The sequence below is a fragment of the Aphis gossypii genome, unplaced genomic scaffold, assembly GCF_020184175.1.
Source record: "Aphis gossypii isolate Hap1 unplaced genomic scaffold, ASM2018417v2 Contig00786, whole genome shotgun sequence".
NCBI classification, from domain to species: Eukaryota; Metazoa; Arthropoda; class Insecta; order Hemiptera; family Aphididae; genus Aphis; species Aphis gossypii.
The window spans coordinates 1-25,744 of NW_026083283.1; the positions used below are offsets into that span (position 1 = coordinate 1).

The 25,744-nt window shown below is 27.0% G+C and overlaps 1 protein-coding gene and 1 non-coding gene across 5 annotated transcripts in view; one reads left to right on the top strand and one right to left on the bottom strand.

Annotated features, from left to right (window-relative positions):
* Positions 1–650: 650 nt before the first annotated feature.
* LOC126555302 (uncharacterized) overlaps positions 651–25,744 on the top strand; it is a 33,437-nt gene continuing 8,343 nt past the window's right edge. The window contains exons 1-4 of one of the 4 annotated variants that reach the window (XM_050210246.1): positions 651–748; positions 1,454–1,543; positions 3,362–3,451; positions 22,311–22,600. In XM_050210246.1, the coding sequence (XP_050066203.1) occupies positions 725–748; positions 1,454–1,543; positions 3,362–3,451; positions 22,311–22,430 (324 nt within the window). In that variant the 5' untranslated portion in view covers positions 651–724 and the 3' untranslated portion in view covers positions 22,431–22,600. Of the gene's footprint in view, positions 749–1,453; positions 1,544–1,571; positions 2,904–3,361; positions 3,452–3,630; positions 3,764–22,310; positions 22,930–25,744 lie in introns of those variants that run through there. The other 3 variants (XM_050210247.1, XM_050210249.1, XM_050210248.1) reach the window with 3 other exon arrangements.
* On the bottom strand, positions 10,808–10,880 carry Trnak-uuu (transfer RNA lysine (anticodon UUU)). Its single transcript has one exon. It is a non-coding gene; the product is annotated as a tRNA-Lys (tRNA).

Below are 25,744 nucleotides of genomic sequence, written 5' to 3' on the forward strand. Positions count from 1 at the left end.
GATACAGATGTATTGTTGTATTGTTATAGGTATATTCTTTCTTAAATTATATTGTTGTCCGGGCCGTTCCGAGGGGGGTTTAAGGAGTGCGTCATCCCTACGGCTTTTATAGTTGGGCCCAGTTGTCTCAATGGTTCATCAATCCATTGAGTCTGCAATTTTAATTATATATCCAAACAGATTAAACTGCATAATATTATTCCTGTAAGTTTTTTAGAATTTTTTAATTGTGATACACAGTAGTTGAATCCAAATTTAAATTTCACATTTGTAATTTTGTATAGAAGTAAGAGTGTATTGGAGTGTATACTCATAACAACATATAAACAATAATTTTTATAAAACAATGCGTATACACACTATAAACTAAAAACAATTATTTTATAATCACATGGTGGGTTATATTAAATGTGTACATCGTTAACACGATATATTTATATATATATGGCGATTGTTACATTATTTTATCATTTGTTTGAATTTTTATACATTTGTACACTGTTCAAAAAAAAAAAAAAAAATTAAAATATATCACATTCCATAATATAACAGTATTTAGTTTTATATCAGTTTTTTAATATAACATTAAATACACACTCTTAAATAAAAATGATTTATTCTTATTTTTCCATAAGTGGTAATATATTATGTATTATTTTTAATTTAGTCAAATTCAACTCAGACAATTTGTAATGTTATTCAGCCTGAAGCTAATTCTGAAGGAATGGAAGAATCTGAATTAGACAAGGTAAGTAATAAAAATTCTATAATATCATTGTTATTCGCTACTTCACGTCTTCATAGATAAAATCACAAAACAGTTCAATAGTTGTACACTGTCCTTGTTGAAACATACACATTTTTCTTCAATCTTAAATAAATATGATTTATTCTGATTTTTCTATAAGTGGTAATATATTATGTATTATTTTTAGTTTATACAACATAAATTAAGAGATTTTGCAATGTTATTCAGCGGGATACAAGGTAAATCTGAACGAATGAAAGAATCTGAATTTGACAAGGTAAGTAATAAAAATTCTATGAATATATAAAAAATTATTGGCACATAATGCGTGGCAAAAAATATTGGAGTGTATACTCATAACAACATATAAACAATAATTTTTATACAACAATGCGTATACACACTATAAACTAAAAACAATTATTTTATAATCACATGGTGGGTTATATTAAATGTGTACATCGTTAACACGATATATTTATATATATATGGCGATTGTTACATTATTTTATCATTTGTTTGAATTTTTATACATTTGTACACTGTACAAAAAAAAAAAAAATAATAAAATATATCACATTCCATAATATAACAGTTTTTAGTTTTATATCAGTTTTTTAATATAACTTTAAATATACAATCTTAAATAAATATGATTTATTCTGATTTTTCTATAAGTGGTAATATATTATGTATTATTTTTAGTTTATACAACTTCAATTCAGAAAATTTGAAATGTTATTCAGCCTGAAGCTAGGCAATTCTGAAGGAATGGAAGAATCTGAATTAGACAAGGTAAGTAATAAAAATTCTATGAATATATAAAAAATTATTGGTACATAATGCATGACAAAAAAAATGATAGTAGAATTTTTCAATAAACATAAAATAATATACCATCCTTGATAAATTTAAAAATTATTTATTCTGATTTTGATATAAGTGTTAATGTATTATGAATTATTGTTGTCAGGACCGTTTCGAGGGTGGTGTTGGGGTGAAGGGGGTGGGCCATCCGCACGGCTTTTATAGTTGGGCCCAGTTGTCTCAATGGTTCATCAATCCATTGAGTCTGCAATTTTAATAAATAATAATATTCAATAATTATGAGGGTAATACTAATATTAGTAATATTTATATAATAAGTATATAATTAATAATTTATATTAAACAATCAAATTATGAGTTTAAATATTTTAGTATGAAAATAAACATTACAACTTTATTTATAATTTAATAAGAATATCATAATTCATAATAACTATTGACTGATAAGTAAAAATAATAATGAAATGACGATGAAATATTGTCGTTCCATGAGAACGTGGTTGCTGCTCGATAACATGTTATAAATAGATCTGATGTACAAAGTACAAATCGTCATCTTACCGTCTGTATAACCAGTGGTACGACACTACCTATCTTCACATATTAAATAAATGGGTGACTTTGGATGACTCCAAGTGTCGCCAGCAGTACAACACTCTCTATCATTGTGTGTTAAATAAATGGGTGACCTTGAGTGCATCTAGCACGGCTATAGTATATAACCGTACATAACCGTGGTATAGGCTATTAGTTGTAATATAAAATATTACTAAACATGTTGTTTATTGTAAAACAAAACCGGTACCTACTTCAAGGCGGAGACTCCAGTAATTCGATCATAACTTCCCGGCCGCGCCTCCACTATGTTATCACACAACAGAGTGTCGTTTCTTGTTTTTGGTATACCGTATCGCGATCACCACCGTATTGCTTGTCGCTAGTTAATATCATTGTTATTCGCTACTTCACGTCTTCATAGATAAAATCACAAAACAGTTCAATAGTTGTACACTGTCCTTGTTGAAACATACACATTTTTCAAGTTTTTCCGTCTATTATTTGATATTTACACTTTATATATTTAAAATTACGAGTGCTACAATTAATGTTAAAAGTAAGAGAAAACGTGTTAAAGTCGAGTGCTTACAACGTGGCAGTAGATTTAATGATGATTTTAAGAAAAAACACTTAGAGAATTTACCTAATGGTAATCGTGTAAATGTGAAACATGTTGGCACTCCTAAAAAAACTTAAAACCCCATTTGAAAGTGTAGCTGAAACTTCACAACATTTATCCAAACAGATTAAACTGCATAATATTATTCCTGTAAGTTTTTAAGATTTTTTTAATTGTTATACACAGTAGTTGAATCCAAATTTAAATTTCACATTTATAATATTAGTATAGAAGTAAGAGTGTATTGGAGTGTATACTCATAACAACATATAAACAATAATTTTTATACAACAATGCGTATACACACTATAAACTAAAAACAATTATTTTATAATCACATGGTGGGTTATATTAAATGTGTACATCGTTAACACGATATATTTATATATATATGGCGATTGTTACATTATTTTATCATTTGTTTGAATTTTTATACATTTGTACACTGTACAAAAATAAAAAAAATAATAAAATATATCACATTCCATAATATAACAGTTTTTAGTTTTATATCAGTTTTTTAATATAATTTTAAATATACAATCTTAAATATATATGATTTATTCTGTTGTTTCTATAAGTGGTAATATATTATGTAATATTTTTAGTTTATACAACGTCAATTAAGAAATTTTGCAATGTTATTCAGCCTGATGCAAGGTAATTCTGAAGGAATGGAGGAATCTGAAACAGACGAGGTGAGAAATAAAAATTCTATGAATATATAAAAAATTATTGGTACATAATGCATGACAAAAAAAATTGATAGTAGAATTTTTCAATAAACATAAAATAATATACCATCCTTGATAAATTTAAAAATTATTTATTCTGATTTTGATATAAGTGTTAATGTATTATGAATAATTGTTGTCAGGACCGTTTCGAGGGTGGTGTTGGGGTGAAGGGGGCGGGCCATCCGCACAGCTTTTATAGTTGGGCCCAGTTGTCTCAATGGTTCATCAATCCATTGAGTCTGTAATTTTAATAAATAATAGTATTCAATAATTATGAGGGTAATACTAATATTAGTAATATTTATATAATAAGTATATAATTAATAATTTATATTAAACAATCAAATTATGAGTTTAAATATTTTAGTATGAAAATAAACATTACAACTTTATTTATAATTTAATAAGAATATTATAATTCATAATAACTATTGACTGATAAATAAAAATAATAATGAAATGACGATGAAATATTGTTGTTCCATGAGAACGTGGTTGCTGCTCGATAACATGTTATAAATAGATCTGATGTACAAAGTACAAATCGTCATCTTACCGTCTGTATAACCAGTGGTACGACACTACCTATCCTCACATATTAAATAAATGGATGACTCCAAGTGTCGCCAACAGTACAACACTGTACATACAATCGCAAAATATTTTTCATAATAACGCGTTAATAATTAAAATCTAAAAATCTCTGGAAATGGTTTTAGACTATTAGACTATGAGGGGGACTTAAAGAGAATTAAAATTAAAAATGTTTAATCAAAACATGAACATTCAATCTTTTTGTTTTGATTTCTAATAAGTGTATTGAGATGGTTTACAAAATCATTTCTATCTATATTTGTTTTATAATGTCCCCAAGCTAATGTATCAATACCATTGTCCAAAATAAATCTTTTATCATCATAAACACTTAAAGCTTTTTTATTTTGTTCTACAGTAAAAATATCATGTTTCTTAGTTCTAAATAAATTTTGTCTAACATATTTTGGTTTTTTTGTTAATAAACAATTTTTAAAATCATCAAAACATAGTTTATTTTCCACTACATTTTTCTTAACACCTTTAGATTTTTTAATTTCCTTTTCAGTATCTAAGATTCGATGTGAATATAATTTAGATCTTAATCCTATAAATTCTGTCATAATTTTTCCATTCAATTCATCTTTAAACTTACCTAAAACTTTTTTGTTAACTAAAGGTAGGTAAATCATAAATATTATCTTTTTGATAATCAGATGTATCAAAATGGTCTAAATTAATTTTTATATCTTGGTAGAGATCATCAGTTTTTATTTCTAATATAAGCGAGTCTGTATCAGTGTATAGCAATCTAACTCTATTTCCATATTTTTTCTTTATTGTATTATAATAAAAATCATACATCAACGATTTAGATAAATCTAAAATACACATGCCTATATATATTGGTTGTTTGAAAAATATTTCTGTTCTTTTCATATGGATTGCAGTTAAATTTTCTGTAACAATTGTCCTTCTATCAAAATTTGGTTTTACAATTAATTTTTCTAGTTTTGCCGCATTAGAGCATAATCTTATATCAACATGATTTCTTACATTCATCATAGTACGCCCATAAACACTATTGTTCATTAATTTGAAATAATCTTTTTCAAACTCATTCTTAGCTTTTGATCTAAGATCAGTATTGAAATTAATATAAACTTTTAACCAAGGAGATTGGCTAAATTCTAACACTCTATGAATTTTCGTTATCTTTAAACCTAATTTAATATATAATTTTAGCGTTTCATAATGGATTATATATTTTTTCTTATCATACAAACTTGTTAATAATTTTGGAAGTTGTTCATCATCAAAATGTTTTTCTAGCGCTAAAGGGAAATCTGAATGTAGATCATGAAGTTCTTTAGATTATGATAAATCGACTTCTAAAATATAACCTTTAGGTGATTCATCAGAAATACCCGTTACATCAAAATTATTCAGATTATTAACCCATTTGAAATCTCCAGTAGGTAAATATTTACTCATTGCCCACCCATAAAGATTATTTGCATCCAAGTATTGTAAAAATATTGATTCCTCCTTTTTTTTAAATTTATCTCCCATATATTTATTATTTGCTTTAGAATATCTTTGACTACATTGAGATAAACCTCCTCTTATTCCAGATTCAAACATCAATATTTGATCGATATCTGTTAATAAATCTAAATTTACTTTTGTTATTCTTAACATACTATCCCAGGCAAATCCTGGTGTTGTGTAATACCACAGAGGATCTAATTTATAATTTTTTAAAGAAATGTCTCTAAAATTGTCCATTATATCTGTTAATAATAAAACATTGATCTTATTATATAAACTGGTGAATTCACGAAGATTTTTTATATTAAATACTTCCCAAATTTTTTGTGAATTTTCATATTCCTCTATCGTTATATTTTTACCAGTGAGAGAACTATAAAATTTTTCTCTAGGGGTAAGCATGTTTCATTAAATTTTTCTTCACAATCCATATACTCATAAGGGTAAGCTAACTTTCTAGTAACTAAATTTAAATGTTCTTCAGGAAAATATTTACTAAGGTCTTTAAATTGATGTTTTTCAAGATTATTCGCTAATTTATCTAAAGAACTAGATAAAAATTTAACAGAATCAATAAATCTTAATTCAGTTTTTAATTTAATTTCTTTACCTTTGATAAATTTTGTACGTTTTATAATTTTTGAAAAAGAAATATATTTTTCTTCATTATTTGGAATTAACTTTATATCATTATTATCATTACCAAATTGTTTTATAAATAGATGAGCATCATAGCCCGAAAGATTATGACAAACAATTGGAATAAATGTAGGATTTTTATATGTAAGATTACAGATAGAATGAGCCGCACCTCTATATTCTCCAGTCAAATGATCATGATCACAAACTTTTTTCATATTTAGTTTTTTATATTTTATTGCTTCTTCAATTTTTGATTTATATAAACATATATTATCAAATTAGGGCAGAGGACTTATAGCTCTAAAAAAGCTCTGAATATGCAAGCACATATGCACTTAAAAACCCCATAATATGCACTTAAAATATGCATTTAAAATTTTTTTTAGCATTTTTATTTATAAGTGTTAATAAAATAAATAGGATTTAAAAATAGTCAAAATAATTACATAATTTAAATATATTTTATAAAATAGCCAAATAAACAAAATACATTTTTCTTAATTTTCTACTTCTTCTTCTGGCACTATAAAAAAATAAAATCCATGATTTAGTAAAAATAATTTTAGCTGATACATATTTAATTAATGTTAATAAAACTTTTACCTTGAAAATTGCATTGAACGATCAAATGTTTTTTTAAATTTTCAAACTGAAAAGATTGTCGGTTGTCTGCCAAAAGAACTTTGAACATTGAGAATGACCTTTCAACCTCGACAGAGTTAACTGGAGCGTATTTAAAGTAGATCAAATCGTTTGTGCTTAAATTTTCGGGGAGTTCGTCCATTGAAATTTCTTCACCATTTAAAATTTTTGAAATTCGAATTAAACTTTGATATCCAATATTTTTTTTCAGAACATCATTCATCTTTTCTTTAACAATTTTTCCAATTTGACCAGGGACTTGACTCAATTTCAAATTAACATTTTGCACTGCATCGATTGCATGACTAAGTAAAATATTTTTTGCTTCAAGACTGGTAATTGTATCAGGTAAAAATCCAAAATGTGACTTGATAAATACTAAATTGGCTGCAAGGCTTGCTTCAGAAAAATACTTTTGTGATTTTACGATAGAAATAGCGTCTTCTTTATCCAAAGCGTCGACAATAGATTTAATAATTTCAAGGTATTCACAGTAATAAACAGCGGCTCTTATCCACGTCCCCCATCTTGTTAAAATAGGTGCTGGTGGTAGTGGAATATTGGGCGCTTTGTCTTTAAATATTGCAACACGATAAGGCGCCTTCAAAAATACTTTTTTGACATTTGCGATGATCTTATCGACTTTGCAATAATTTGAACGAATTTTTTCAGCAATAAGATGAAGCCCGTGCACAATACAAGTAACGTGAATAACTTTAGGATAAAATACTTGAATTGACTTCCCGGATTTCACCATATAAGGCGCCGCATCACTTAAAAACAATAGGACGTCGTCGTAACGCACTTCTTCTGGCCACAATAGATGCATTGAATTATCAAATAATTTCGCAATAGTCGAATGATTAGGTTTGGTCAGTACTTCGGAATTCAATAAAAATGTCTGGCCTGGACCATCGGTTTCAAGAGTTCCGATTACTACATTTGCGATGTATCGGCCTAATGAGTCGGTGGTCTCATCTATCGATACCCAAATCTTTTTACCAGTGATAGCATTTCTAATTTTATTCATAGTTTCAGAATAAATTTCATCGACATAGCCTTTGCGTAGAGTAGTAATGGCCGGAATTTGTTTCCCCGTATATTTTTCCAAAAATTGTTTAAATTGAATGTTACCTAGCTTATTAAGAGGTATGTTGGCTGATAGCATCGCAGAACATAAGTCTTTATTGAAAGATGATTTTTTAGAATTACTCACCAATTGTTGTACTTTTCCCAATTCATATACATTTTGGTTTTTTTCTTTACGCATGATTGATTTTTTGTGTTTGTCTGTATTAATGTGTTGCGTAACATTAAATCGTTTTTCACTTCCTATTTTAACGTCACAATACTTACAGTACAGGACTTTACCGTCGGTCGAAAACGTACAGGCACCAAACTCAGACACAAAACATTTTAACCGACTACTTAAAGGCTGTTTATCTTTCGGCATTTTATTACAAATAAAAATATTCAAATAAATTTAACACGAATGTACATTCCGCAGAACTAACTAGTGACTGAGACTAAAATATACTAAAATATTGATTATTGTCGTTTCTAGAAACGTTTTATAAATAAATCCTTATCAAATAAAAGCCCGCATGGTGCGCACACTGCTCAGTAAGCAGCGATGTCGTATGTTAGTGGACGACGTTATAATATTGTCATCTATCTATTAATAAAATTAATTACAGCAAACTAATATTATTGGTATATCGGAGATTCTCTGCAAAACGCTTCTATGAAAAATATGTGCCCACGGACAGTCAAAAACCATATTATACAACAAAAATTAAAATAAATAAATTTTTCTCCGAACATTTTGACTGTATTATTTGAAATAAAATGTCGATGTGGAAAAAATTGAATTAAGTTAAATATGTCTTAAAAAGTATAAAATAGCGTATAAAAGTGTAAAATATGCCCTAAAAACAAAAAAGACTCAAAATATGCATTTATATGCAAAATAAAATTTCAAAACTAGCTTTATGAAAGCATGAAACGTATTTATTTCGTACTCTGCTATTTTTGTGACTGTGTAAAACAAATATGCAAATGCTACAAGTCCTTTGCCCTACATCATCGTCATTAAGTTGTTTATAATGTTCAATAGCTGCTTCATATATTTTTAATTTTTTCTCTAACCTTGGAGGTAATTGTGATAAAAATCTTTCACAAATATGACATTTAATAGAATTATTATAATGATATTGTTGTCTTTTATTCATTACCTTCATAGGAACTATTTCATCATATATTTCAGAAATAGCTACTTCTTCATTTTGTATACAATTAAAAAATTCTTCAGCTACATTTGGACCAGAATATTCTACAGGAGGTTTATAATCACCATTACTATATTTAATATAATAACAAAAATTATTAGGTATATGTTTCTGATAACATTTTGTAAAAGACTCTTTATCATTTGGTTGACAACTATATATTGGTTGGAGTGTAGATTCAAAATCAAAATAAATCACAAAAGGGACTCTTAAGGAATTATTATACATCTCAAATTCTAAAGTTTTATTATAAGGTTTTGGTAGAACTTTTTTGGCAGCTTTATTATTACCACAATAATGTATATGATCATTTAACTTAATTTCTTCATCAAAACTATTTAAACACATTTTACATAAAAATCTTTTATGACCATCTTTTGTTATTTGTCTTCCAACAAGTTTCCATAAATCTTTAATCCAACAATAATGACCTTTATTCTCATTATCCTCCCTTAAATACAACAAATCTATATGATTAGTTTTTTCAATTTTAGTTATTTCTAGTGGTACAATTATATGTGTATTATTTCCTTTTTCTTCTAGATAATAAATATTAATAGAAATATCCTTTGTTCTTTTAACAAATTTTGGAACGTCTGTGGTTTTTACTGGAAATTCAATACCTTTTAATTCATTATCAAATTCATTTTTAAAAGGAATATATTTAGTTACTCTTTGTGCATGTTTTTTAACAGGATGTAAAGCTGAGAGTATTGCCCAAAGAAAACATTTATCATCTTCATTTTTAACATTTATAATAGCATGTTTATTTTTAATAACTTCAGGTAATGGAATATATGAAGAACCTTTAAAAGGAACATATTTATTTATATTTATTCCCAAACTTAAAATTTGATCAAGTCTCCATTGAGAATTTTTCATTACAAAATCTTCTACTTCATTTACAATTTTAATTTTTGCATTCGTATAAAAATCATTTAAGTTAGAATTTTCTGTTAAAATTTCATTTTTGGTTTTAAAATTACATTCTTTATATTCTATATTTTCTTCACTACCTCTCTTATATATAGCAAGAAACATAATATTTACTTTTAATTTTTTATTTGTTAATGATTTTTTAAGTCGTCCTATTACTGCATTATCTAAGCGATTTAAAAATAATTGTATATCTTTAATACCCATGTTATTTTTAATAATATAAGTTATTAATCTACTTTCAAAAGCTGTTTCTTTAGTTTCTAAAATAGGTCGATTATCTTTCTTATCAGAATTAAACATTTTTGCACTAAAATTGAAAACCTTATGTGGTTTTGGTATTCTCTCTTTTTTTGTTCTTATTTGTTTGTTGTTTGTTATTGGTATTCTCTCTTTTTTTGTTTTTATTTGTTTTGTTGGTATACCTTTGTATGTTTTATTAAATTTTGGTTTAATTGTTTGATCTACATCATTTGTTTGATGACGAATAGATTTCAAATGTCTAGACCAATTTTTGTAACTAACTGTTAAGTTACATTTATCACAAGTTTTGTTAGGATATGTTTTTTTGTTATCCATTTTATTATTGTTAACATTTCGTTTAACTAAAGGTTTAATTTTATTTATTCGTTCCATTTATTATAGATAATATTATTTTTTTTACATTCAATTTTTTTAATAGAATATTTCTATTAAAAAATAATATTTAAATATAATAAATGATCGCCCGGACAGGGACTCGAACCCTGGACCCTTAGATTAAAAGTCTAATGCTCTACCAACTGAGCTATCCGAGCATGATATTTATATATATATCACTTCCTTTAACTAAGATCCCATACTAAACTCACACATTTTAATATTTCCTAAATCTTCAACAATCTTAATATCATCTAGATAATGGTGTGTATAATCACCTGTTGTAATTATTAAATCATTAGCTATTTTACAAAGTTCTAACCAAGTTGGTGAATTTAATAATTTTGAAATATAAGGATTTCCATTTCCAAATTGATCGTTCCCTTGATCAATAATGAATATATTTTCATCAATTGGAATTTTATGTAGACTATATTTAACTGTTTCAGTATTTTCATAGTAATCAAAAGCACAAAAATTAACATATAAATTATCTTTTTTTGAATTTTTTTTCACATATTTTTTTATATCATTTTTCATTAATTTCAAATAATTATATTTTTTTTGTTTTTCTTGATTAATTGGTATACCTTTGTATGTTCTATTAAATCTAAAAGGTACAATTGTTTGATCTATATCATTTTTTCCATGACGAATAGATTTTAAATGAGCAGACCAATTTTTGCAACCAATTGTTAAGTTACATTTATCACAAGTTTTGGTAGGATATGTTTTTTTGTTATCCGTTTTATTAATATTATCATTCTCTTTAACTAAAGTTTCAATTTTACTTAAACCATCCATTTATTATATACCATATATTTTTTTTTTACATTCATTATTTTTAATAGAATAATTTCTATTAAAAAAGAACATTTAAAATTTTGTTTTTTGCAACTCTTCGTTATAAAAACTCCCTTCAATCTCTTCATTATTTAAATCTATAATTTTATATGTTATAGGATTTGTGTTTAAAATTTCTTTAAGTATAAATATTTCTTTCGTCCAATTATTACTATATTTATTACCAAATGTTTTCTTATAAGCTTTTATTCTTACTCTATCACCCACACTAAATTTTATTTTTGGTTTAGGTTTATTTTTTGTAGAAAATAATTTGTGTAGAACATCGTCTTCATTAGATTTATTTACTTCACAAGGTTTCATACCAATGGATCGATGTATGTCTTTGAAATTATATTCATCTAATAAATTTTGTAAAATATTTATCCATTTTTTAGATTTTTGAACTTCAAAACATAATCTTATTTTTCCGTTTAATGTTCTATTAAACCTTTCAATAATTGCAGATTTTTCTTCGTTTTGTGTATGATACATATGAATACTATATTTTTTCAAAACATTTTTAAAATGTTTATTTTCAAACTCTAAACCTTTATCTGCGTGAAGTAATTTTGGTGTTTGATGATTTTGTGTTTTAGCTTGTTCTATTATTTTTTCAAAAGCTTTTGAAACACTAATTCCATCTTTCTTTTTTAGTGGAAAAGCCCATGCAAATTTTGAAAAAGTATCTATAACAGTTATTATAATATTACAATAACCCTCATTTTCATCTGAAAAATTTCTCATTATAACTAAATCAACAGCCCATAAATCATCAATACCATGAGTAATAATTCTCCTTTTAGGAAATCTCTTTCTAACAGGTTTATGAAGTTCTTTAGCTAATAACAATTTATCTGTATCATTTAATTTTTTATTCGAAATTATTGAGTTATTAGAGTGTTCAATCTCAGGAGCTTTTATAAATTTACTTTTGTTTGTTTTACAAATAAAACGTTTTGTTGAAATTCTCCATCTACCATTAACTGTTTGAATTTTAGTTGCATTTATATTTTTTGTTTTTTTTTTTACATTTATGACAATGTATTAGATCATCATTCATTTTATATTAATATTTTTTAATAAATTTTTTATAATTGTCAATAAATTCTAAACACAAATGTCCACATATAGGAGGATCATTATAATCTTGAAATTTTCTATCGGTATACCATAGATTATGTTTGCCTAAATAATTTACAAGTTCCTTGGGAGGAGGATTTATTCCAAAAGAATCAAAATATATTTTTTTATTTTTCATTTTTTTCCATGCAACCCAATGAGAACCATTTTGAGTAGAATCATTTAAATTAAGAACTCCACATTCATTTACCCATGATTTCATAGGTACCTAAATCATTTCGCATGAAACACCCTCTAAAATTTTAGATTCTGAACGAAGTGAAGAATGTATTGATTTTACAATGATGTGTGTTTTTTTTTTTTTTGTGTCTGTGTACAGCATAACTAGTCTAAATAATGCTCCAATTTCAAACAATGGGGGTGGTTTCCGATGTAAAAGTGAATATCCTTGGTGCATTATAGAGGTAAAAAGTTAACATTTTCCAACAGTTTTCAAAAAAATCGAGAAAAACAAAAAAAAAATGACGGAAAAACGGCAATTTTTACGCAAAACCAATTTTCGACCAAATCAATTTTTTTTTATGGTTGTAATTCAAAAACTAATCACTGAAAATACTTGAAATTTTCACCAAATGTTAATGTCAGTGGTATCCGTATATAGTTAAATTTTCAAAAAATTTTGACTTTTTTTGAGTTATTTATAGACCACTGAAATTTTCGATTTTTTTTGAGAAATTTTTTTTAAAGTGTCGATAAAAAATTTTTGGATGACCAAAAAGTTTTGAAAATTTTAATACAAGGTTCCTTATGAGTTGTTTTTAATGTAGCTAAAAAAAATTAAAAATCGTTAGTCACAATTTTTTTTTATAAGCGTTTTTAGTTCAAATTTTTACGAAATCTGTCAAAAACGCGAAAATTTGCAAGTTATTTTGAAGTTGAAAAATCATAAAATTTTTTTCTTTTATAACTAAGTTTTGAAAATTTGGAACAAGGTTCTTCATACATTTTTCTTCAAATATCTGTAAAAAAAACTCTACCGGAATCAGACAAAAAATTTTTATGAGTGTTTGAAATTTAAATTTTTACAAAAACCGCGTTAAATAACAGTTTAGCCTCAAACGATTTTTGATATTTGTTATTATTCAAAAGTATAAGTCGTAGATACTTGAAAATTTTACCAGTTATTAAGATTCGCGTTTTCTTTACGTGATTTAAATTTCAAAATATTTTGACTTTTTTTGAGCTATTTATAGACAACTGAAATTTTCAATTTTTCTGAAAAAATATTTTTGAAGTATCGATTAAATTTTTTTGGCCCTATCAAAATACTTGAAAATTTAATACAAAGATCCTCATATGTTATTCTTATAGTGATTAAAAAATTATAAGAATACATAGGCACAATTTTTTTTTATTAGCATTTGAAGTTCAAATTTTGACGAAAATTCGTCAAAATTAGGAATATTTGCGAAATATTTGAAGCTGAAAAATCATAAAATTTTTTGTGTTTATAACTAAGGATTAAAACTACAACACTAAGTTTTCCATAAGTTTACCTTCAAGTATCTATAGAGAAAACTCGAAGCATCATTATAGGAAAAATTTTAAGTGCGTTTGAATTTTAAATTTTAACGAAATAGCGTAACGATAACGATTTATCCTCAAACGATTTTAAATATTTGTTATTATTCAAGAAGTATAAGTCGTAGATACTTGAAAATTTTACCAGTTATTAAGATTCGCGTTTTCTTTAAGTGATTTAAATTTCAAAATATTTTTTAATATAAGCTGGTTTTTTTAAACCACCTTTTTCACCAACCACTAGAAATTATATCCTAGGCTGACAAATCATCTTCGTTCAGAATCGTTTTTCGTATACAATGATATCTATCATTGGATTCAAATTTAACACTCCTATAATATATAATAATGATCCATACGGCACCTAATGTACAGCAGAGCGGTACTCACTTGCCCGCTTTTTTATCTCAAAACTATTCATTTTTTCGATTTTTTTATTTTTCTTCAATCCAGAACCTTTATTTTTCTCCATTTCTTTATTGTGTCTAATTGTTTCTTCTTCCATTTTTTTTTTATATTTACTATCTTTATAACTATCGTACAATGCAACTATAGCTGGAGTAGCCACTGCTGCAGCTTCTAGAAAGGGTAAAATTAAAGGTAAAAATCCCCCTTCTTTTTTTTTAATCTGCTTCGGAGTAATCTCTAATCGTACTCCAGATTTTTTTTCCTTACTGTTCTTTAATTTATCTATTTGATTTTGATCTAAATAAAAAATATTTTCTCCTTTATATATTTTATCACTAGCAATTTGAATTATTGCATTTGTATTATTTTTACAAGCTTCAGCCAACTTTTTTTTCTGGTTTTCAGTTAATTTAAAATACATTTTATTATACAAAATATTAAAAAATTTATTCAAATACTAAGTTCATTCCTAAATGTCTTTTTGATTTCATTGCATATGCAGTTAAAAGAGCTGGAATTTTTTCGTTCATATTCGTATCAGGAGCATTAAATCTTTCCATTGCTTTTTGTTCTAAAATTTTATCGGCTTCATGTCTTGTTTTAGTATCTTTATGATCTTTATAAAAATAATCATGATCTCTTGCAGCTTCATCTAATTTGTTTATAGGTATTTTATTTAGTGGCGCCGAACTATATTTTATTTGGAGGGGCAGTAGAATCCAAAAAGTACCTACCCACCCAAGCAATTTAAACAGAGCCGTGGGGGGCTTCGCCCCCCACACCCCCTACCTATAACCATAAATAGTCAATTTATTAATAATGAGCATTTATAAAAATGTTTTTATTGAATACCAAACAAATTAATTAAGTATAAATTATAATTATATAATATATAATTAAATTTAAATAATATAAATAACTTAATAATAAAATTATTAAAATATACATTACAATAATAATTTTGACAATTCTGTACTACATGATGCAAAACGTTTGATGATAGTGTCGACATCAATTGGAATATCACATTCACAAGACATCATCAAAAGTGCTTCAAGCCTGTCTTCACACATAGTACTTCGAAGCCTTGTTTTCACCAATTTTAATTTTGAGAATGTTCTTTCAGGAGAAACACTTGATATAGGGAGAGTCAGTGCAATACTTAAAGCAGTGTATAGAGCAGGGAATGTTTCTTTCAAACCTGCCTCGTTGCATATCTTATACATCATGTGAATAGTACCTTCACTCTTAGGAGTTTCCAATAAATAATCGTCAGTTAATTCTTCTACATCACTTTCAGTACCACTGGCTTCAAATACATAAGTTTTAAACTGTGTATTTTTTTGTTGGTGTAATGTTTTTGGCAACGACAATGTTTTTTCTAACTCTAAATATACATTTGCAAATTGCATATATTCTCTTCTCAAGTCTTCAGCAGAAACAAACTTCCCATAAACTTGTTGAAATCCATTAAATGCGTCATTAGGCAAATTGGACGAATTTGATATTTCTAGAAGTCTTTTTTTGTTAAAAAGTGATAAATCATTTATTAAAGGATTTGAATTGTTATTGAATCTTTCAAATATCTGAGAAATTATTATATCAATAACAGTAAAGTAAGTATTTATTTTAAAGTTGTTAATTGGACTTAAGTTTGGCAGTTCATCTGATGATGTCTCCCCTGGCATTTTTTTTTCTTTCTTATACATGTTTGTGTAAGTGGTATTATATCAAAGTCTACAACATTTGTATTAACAAATATTTCTTTTTCTTTTACTATTGCTTCAAATTGAGTATCATTTCTAAACAAGTTTATTTTCTTTTATACACTTTTAACATATGATACAGCCGATAACAAATCAATATTTTTCCCCTGCAAATATAAATTTAATGGACCTGTTATATCAAAAATTTGTCTAAAGGTCAATGCTGTTAAAAAAAAACGTTCTGATATCAGATAATCAAATAAACTTTTTGCTTTAATACTACTCATGCGATCTGAAGATGTATCTTTATCAAAATATTCTAATGTGTCCAAAATCGCATTAAATGTTGCAAATACTACTTCAAGTGCAGAAGAGTGTGATGACCAGCGTGTTGTTTCTACTCTTTTGAGCCTTCTTAATTGTTTGTTTGGATATCTTTCTTTTTGATACTTGGAGTACATATTTACTCTTTTTTTACTACTACCAATAAAATCATATAATGCTTCAAGATTACCAAATAAGTCTCTTGCTTCTGTGCAACTACTTACTGCATCTACAATAATTAAGCTTAGACGACGCGCATAGCACCAAACATACATAGCACATGGATTGTGCTCTTTTACTATTGCCTGTAAACCATTATAATACACACCTCTCATGGAAGCGGCTCCATCATAGGATTGCCCGACAAGGTAATTTTTCCAATCAATATTCATTTCGTTAAATATTTCTTCGAGCATAATAAAAAGATGTTGTCCTGTTGTAGTCGCAGCCTCTCTAACTGCCACGAGTCGCTCGTATACTATACAGTCAACAGTGTTTTTTTACATAGTGATAATTGTTCTTTCCTAGAAACGTCAAATGTTGTGTCTAGTGACACACTAAAAAATCTTTCTTCTAGAAGTTCTTTTTGTATGGTATCTTTAATGTGCATTGAAATTGATTTAATTAATTGATTTTGGCGTTGCCAAGATAAAAATTATGGATCTTCCTTCCTTTTAATTGTAGCTGAGTAACATAAGAAGACAATGCGGGGGAGTATTTAGCCAACAATACTGTTAAATCTTTAAAATTACCCATAAGTTGTTCATTCCATCCCTCTTTATGACCACGAAACGGTAAGCAATGTCTACCAAGGTATAAAGTTATGTCGATTAAGTGACGTACAATTTCTTTGTTTAATACTTTATCCAAGTTATTTTTTTCATCTATTGATTGTATAATTGGAAATGATGCTTCTTTGTATGCTACTTTTATAGAAGACATAATGTGAGCTTCTGATGTTTCATGAATAATGACTTTTGGTAATCCGTTTTTCCAATTATTGAAACCTTCGCGAGACCAATTTATTTTATTATTCTTCCCAAATAATGCACAATGAAAACAGTATAGTTTGTTTTCAGTTTTTGAATATGTCATCCATTTTCTTCGTATAATTTCACCACTGGGCAATTTTTTCCAATACCAGCTGTCGTGAAAAGATCTACCAAGTGAGTCCTTTTTGAAACATTTATTTGGCATTTCATGTGCTGTTGGTTGTGACGGTCCAAGTTTGAAAATATGATCAATTATTTCAGTGTTTAAATCTTGTACATGGCTAAATATAGCAGGATCATTGCCAAAATCCAACACTAAAACACAATCAACCCAAAATATTAAAGTTTTAATGTTGTTATCATTAAACAAAAGCTTTATAGTATCAAGTATACTAATTTATTGGATATTTAGTCCTAAATACATCATACGAATAAGAAATTATTCAAGTAGGTACCAAATTACCTGTTTTATGTTTTACTTCTATGTTATTCAGTACTTTTGAATTTTCACTGGTTACACCACTCTGATCAACTAAACATTTATAAACACATTAAATTAGATAAATCAATAAAAATCATTTTATCCAATTTATTAGTCCACAAAAATAATAAATAAATTACCTGTTTTTTCTTGTACTTCAACATTACACAGAATTTTAGGATTTTCACTGGTTACACCACTCTGATCAACTAAACATTTATAAACACATTAAATTAGATAAATCAATAAAAATCATTTTATCCAATTTATTAGTCCACAAAAATAATAAATAAATTACCTGTTTTTTCTTGTACTTCAACATTACATAGAATTTTAGGATTTTCACTGGTTACACCACTTCTTGCAGCACTCTGATCAACTAAAAGCATATAAATTAACTTGATCCAGTATCTTAGCTTACCATATAACTATTCTTATAACCTGTAACTTTTATTTGTATATTGTAATATCTAACAAATGAAAAACTTAAAACATAATGATGTATTTCATATATATTTACAGCCAAATTTTACTGCTGTTGCTGTGTACCATTATATATTATTATATAATATAATGTTTTCTATAAAACCAATTTTTATTTTTATGTAAATTGTAAGATGCTATTTTTTAATGTTTAAATTATATTATAGGTATAACAATTAGAAAGTTCTAAAAATTATAGTTCATTAATTTATAGTTGTGAAATTTAAAAAGAAAAAAGTATATATTATAAAATATAAAACATTGTAAGTTTTTAGCTTGAAAATCCAGTTTATGGGTATTTATTAGCATATTATTTGTTATTTCAATAATTTTTTTGGTAATTTTCCACTATTTTTGAAAAAACTATTGAGATTATGAAAAGTTTGTAGATACCTCAGTATTTTAGACCTGGTGAAATAGGTACAAACTAAATGAAATTTCTGATATAAAATATATATTATTAGGTACCTATTTGAATAAAAAAGCATAATTATAAACCCCAAGATCCCTCAGCTGATGGAAAGGGAAGGTAAGGTGGCATTGCCACCATAGACTCCCCTTGCTACCTATGCCACTTACTATGGACATGTTATAGTGTTCCTAATAAAAGTTGAAAGACTGCACAAATTTACAAATTTGGTAAATCAAAATACTAGAAGCTGTATATCAACTATTACAATTTAATAATATCATAATATATTTACCAATTAGTAATTAAATATCATAAAAAATATACATACCTTTTGTACTTGTAGTAGTAAAAAATTGCTTAATATTAAAACTTCTATTAGTTTTAATTTTTTTATTTTTACAAGCTTGTAAATGTCGATTCCAATTAGTTGGATTTAGACTTCCTCTATCTTTACGACAAAAGCCACAAACGCGTGAGTCCATGATAAAGTATTATAATTTAAATACACCACGACCATGAGGATAAAAATGATAAAAATAATGATTAATAAATATCAAATTTGAATTTATACAAGTATACAAATGAATCGTATAGACCGGATGGCACGGGAAAACAGCACACTACAAACCTGTCTGGTTATTGCCACACTTTTTTGATTTTGTGTAAAATACGTGTCTTAACTGTATAATAATTGTAAAATACTATAATACATCGTCGTAGTCTATGATAATCAATATCCGTTTATTTATAGCATTATTTGTTTGGTGATTTTAATGCAGTTGTTAATTTACTGATAACGCCAAAGACCCACGGATGTCTTAACTCTTAACATGCAGCCCGCAGTTCCCACAATTTTAGAATACTATTATATTTATTTTTGTCTTGCTTGTAACAATACAAACTAACATGTTGGAAAATTATTCTATTTTTTGCTATACTATTAGTTAACACACTACGGTCACTACGCTGCCGTCTATTGGCATATTAAATATTAATCAAAAATTTACCCATAAAACAAATAATTGAAAAATAAATAAAAGTACTTATGTAATATGTATAATAAGTATTTATATTATATTATATTATATTATGTGAATAATTGTGATCGTTGACAGTTTTTTTACAAGTGGACGGTAAACGTTTAAGATAAAATATTTGGGAATCACTGTCATATAGACAGACGCGGGACGCAAGTCTCGAGGAATTGAAAAACCATGTCTTACGATAAAGATTTTATTTATAATATAAAAACTATTATCTAAACCTGTACATTGGTTACATATAAGTATAGGCTACTATTGAAAGTTAGATCAGTACTATACGGGTAGAATAATAATAATCTGTGTACAGTGTACACAATATACACCTCATAAAATAAGTATAATAGGTATAGTGTATCTAAAATACTGATGAACAATATTATTTTCAATCATAATACTTAAATTTTCTAAACAACCACCCACCCATTCAAAGAAGGTGGGCGGTTGCCCCCATTGATACACGGGTTCGGCGCCACTAAATTTAGGTTTTTTATTTTTTTCTAATTTTGTTCCTGGTCCTAAATAATTATAACCAGGCCAATGCAATTCAGGTAAAAATGAGCAATTCAAAAAATCATTGATAAATCCTGAACCTTTTATAATTTTCTTTGGTAAACATGAAACATATGAATATAAATAATATGCACCATTATTAGGAATATCAATTAAGTTTTCCATTTATCTAATACAAATATTAAGTATATTAAGATTTTCATCATGATAAATATTATTTCCTTTTCTTTCATCATTTGATATAAAATTTATTTTTTTTTTTATTTATTTTTACAACTTCTTTTAGTAAGTTTGTTACATATAATAATAAATATTTAATACCTTTAGGAGTATCAATTATTTTTTCCATGCTTGTTTTACATAAATGTAGAATACCAAGTTTTTCGTTATGATAATTATTATTTCCTGCTCTTTCTTCTGCAGCAATAAGTTGTAATCTATCTGTTAATTGTTTCATATTATCAATATAACGATATTCAATACGATCATCTGTGTATTGTCTTAAACCCTCTCCTATTGGTTTTGTTATTGGTCTTTTCTTTTCATTTATTTCCTTCCAAATATTGCTAATCATTGATACATATTTTGCACCACCATTTGATTTAGCTCTTCCTGTTGATTTATCATTGTTTTGATATATAGAATCAGTTTCAATAAATATTTCTTTATAAATTTTAAAGTCATCTTCTGCATAATATTCAGGTCTGGTAACATCTGAATGAGCTAATAATCTCCACAAACCAACAGTTCCTTTATATTTTTTTCCATTTAAAATTATATCATCATTTTCAAATGTTATCATACATTTCCCGATCATATTATCTTCAAAATCTTTATCATAATATAGTTTATAGGGTGGTATTATCATCTTTTGAATATCATTATCAGTTTTAATAGCAACCTCTTTAACATCATTAACAGATGATTCAACATTTGATAAGGCTTTTAATATTGGTTCATAATGTTTTACTTTTTCTTCAGCTGTATATTTATCGTTTAAAACTGTTTTTCTATAGTTAGGTTAGGTTGAATCCAAATTTAAATTTCACATTTATAATATTAGTATAGAAGTAAGAGTGTATTGGAGTGTATACTCATAACAACATATAAACAATAATTTTTATACAACAATGCGTATACACACTATAAACTAAAAACAATTATTTTATAATCACATGGTGGGTTATATTAAATGTGTACATCGTTAACACGATATATTTATATATATATGGCGATTGTTACATTATTTTATCATTTGTTTGAATTTTTATACATTTGTACACTGTCCAAAAAAAAAAAAAAAATTAAAATATATCACATTCCATAATATAACAGTAGGTATTTAGTTTTATATCAGTTTTTTAATATAACATTAAATACACACTATTAAATAAAAATGATTTATTCTTATTTTTCCATAAGTTGTAATATATTATGTATTATTTTTAATTTAGTTTAATTCAACTCAGACAATTTGTAATGTTATTCAGCCTGAAGCTAATTCTAAAGGAATGAATAAATCTGAATTAGATAAGGTAAGTAATTAAAATTCTATAATATCATTGTTATTCGCTACTTCACGTCTTCATAGATAAAATCACAAAACAGTTCAATAGTTGTACACTGTCCTTGTTGAAACATACACATTTTTCTTCAATCTTAAATAAATATGATTTATTCTGATTTTTCTATAAGTGGTAATATATTATGTATTATTTTTAGTTTATACAACTTAAATTAAGAGATTTTGCAATGTTATTCAGCCTGATACAAGGTAAATCTGAACGAATGGAAGAATCTGAATTAGACAAGGTAAGTAATAAAAATTCTATGAATATATAAAAAATTATTGGTACATAATGCATGGCAAAAAATATTGAGAGTAGAATTTTTCAAAAAAACATAAAATAATATACCATCCTTGATAAATTTTAAAATATAAAAATTATTTTTTCTGATTTTGCTATAAGTGTTAATATATTATGTATTATTTTTGTCAGGACCGTATCGAGGGGGATGTTGGGGTTAAGGGGGTGGGTCATCCGCACGGCTTTTATAGTTGGGTCCAGTTGTCTCAATGGTTCATCAATCCATTGAGTCTGCAATTTTAATAAATAATAATATTCAATTATTATGAGGGTAATACCATAGACCTATTAACTCATGGACGGCGCATAGAGAGAGAATACACAATTCAACATCGAGTGAGAGAGAAAGACCGATACTCGGGAATCAATGGAAGAAAATCTCAAAATGTTTCGTTCTTTTATGAAATATGAAATATTTATTATCTAAGATAATAGGTTTATGTTTTATTTTGATTTTTATATTAATATTTACAACAGATAATAGATTATTAACCAATCTTAATTTTCATTTATATTTTATATTTTATTACAACTTTAATTTTACCTTGTATTATACAATATATGAAAATAATTTTTATTATATAATTAAGAATAAAATTAGTATACATAAAATTATGATATATTTTCAGATGAAATTATATAAATTATTATTTTAATACTATAAGGCATAAGCGCTTATTCTCATTGGTGTTTAAAAGTAATTAATTTTGTATGTTCTGATCGCACTCTAATTTTCGGTTGACTTAATTCCTTATTATAATGATGCAAGCGGATTGTTTTGTAAGTTTTTATTATATATTTGATGAGTTGTAATAAATGAAATTACAACTAAGTAATGAAATCGAAGATATTATTTATTCTTTTGCAGTATTCTATAGTTGGGTTGCAATTATTGAATTATTGAATTTATTTGACAATATGTAAGGGCATCAGCTACACTAGCACTTAATGTTTTGAGCAGCAAGACGTACTTTCATCTTCTCTTTGAAGAAATTGATATGTCTTCGACGAATTTTAGTTGCTAAATGCAAGCCTTCATTCTCTTGTAGTTCAACTAGTTTATAAAAATAACAAGTCACCTAACGTGTTTCTAACTAACTTCAGCAAGTGTGCTGCATCTAAAAATATGTGAATTGGTTCATTTGTTACAGGATGGTTAAAAGTAGGATTATTTGGAATATCAGCACCTAATTGTTTTGCCATAGCAATATTAGGCGCAGCTCCATCAAAGGTCAATGTTTTTATTATAACTCCAGTGTCTGATAACATCTCCAAACAAGTGTTGACTAATTTTGCCCTTTCAGGAGCATTTAAACCATCTATTAAGAAATAACCAACTGGAATTTTCCAGTGGGAATTCAACGCCACTATCAAAAAAACTATTACTTCTTTTGCTACTAAAACACTACCTGCATTTTCAGTGGTTTTAAGTCCAAAATTAATATAACCTTGGAGGCGTTTACCATTAAAATGAAGATCATATCTTATTGACATTTCATCAACTATAATTCCACATACAAGTTTTTTGTTTTTTTGAGCCATTTCAGTAACTTTAGATCTTACAACTTTAAAACTTTCTTCAGTAAAACCTGGTGCTCCATCAACTGTCGAATACCATTTCTTTATGGTGCTAGGGGAGGCAAAGACTTATTAAACGCATCTCTTACATAATTTTTATGCAGAAGGCGAGTAAAAATGTAAAGTCAGAGCAAAAGTTCTTAATTCTGGACTAATTATTTTTTCTGAATAATTCAATTGTCTCATAATTATTTCATATTGAGCGGTTGATAAACTATTCTAAATAAAATTCATAAAAATAAAAAAGATTCAAGACAAGTATTAATAATTTGACACAAGGTAAAATATATTCACAAGCATGACAGACACAGTACAAATTCTTCACTAGCAAATAAATCCAAATATATATTCTATATTATATACCATATGACGATATGGCATAAATCAATAGATACATAAAACAATTATAAAAATAGAAGAATTTTTAAGACACATAGTATTTAAAGTAATTAATATGATCAAGTCAAACTAACACAATACAAATACAACACAATTCACATGCAACAACATTATATATTATATAGGTAATACTCCATAAATCAATCTTCTTCTTTTTCTTCTTCTTCAGCTTATCGGCCCATTAAGTGCCATCGCTGCCATCACAAAACCTCTCCATTTCTCTCTATCGTATGCGTCGTCAAAAGATGACGCTTCCTCTATGTTTTTTATATCTTGGGCTATAACGTCCACTCATCGGGTCCTTGGTCTTCCTAATGGACGTTTTTTATTTATTGTGTTAATTAAAACTTCTTTTATTACTTGTCCATCCGCTTTCCAAACATGACCGAACCATTCCAGACGCTTGCTTCTTATATATGCAATAATATTTGGCCAGTTATATAACTCCTGTAGTTCTTGATTATTCCTTCTTTTATAAGTTTGCGATTCTGCATCGAATTTCGGGCCGTATATATTTCTCAGTACTTTTCTTTCGAAGGTCATTAGCCGTTTGCTGTCTCCTTTGGTCAGTGACCATGTTTCACTCGCGTATGTGATTATTGGTCGTAGATAGCTATGATACAGTAGTGTCTTTGAATTACGTGACAGTAGTTTTGATTTAAGAAGTCTCATTATGCTATAGTAGCATCGATTGCCACATGCTATTCGATCATTGATTTCTTCATGCATGTCGTTGTTGCTATTTATGTTAACACCTAGGTACTTAAATACCTCCACTTTCTTGAAACTATAATCATCTACTGTTATGTGGTCTGTGTTTGGGCTTCTTCTTGCTACCATTAAGTATTTCGTCTTTTCCTCATTTATACGCAGCCCTATGGTTTTACTTGCTTTCAAGAGTTTGGACGCAGTATTCATGACTTCATCTCTAGTTTCTCCCATTACCACAATGTCATCTGCGTATGCCAATATTACTCGTTCCCCACATATTTCCATCTTTCGACCATCCCATACTTCTCTCATTGCTTTTTCTAATGCTAAATTAAACAAGGTGGGTGATAGAGCATCACCTTGTCTAAGGCCTGATTTTACCTCAAAAGTTTTAGACATTTCTTGAAGGAAACGAACTCTGCACACAGTTCTGTTGTTACACCCTTTTATAAGACTTACGTACTTTTTAGGAATGCCTAGAACTTCCAGTGCCTCCCATAGTTTGTCCCTATTAATGCTATCATAAGCTTGCTTATAATCTATAAATATAAGGTGCAGCTCTTTATCAAATTCATAGAACTTAGCCATTATCTGTCTCAG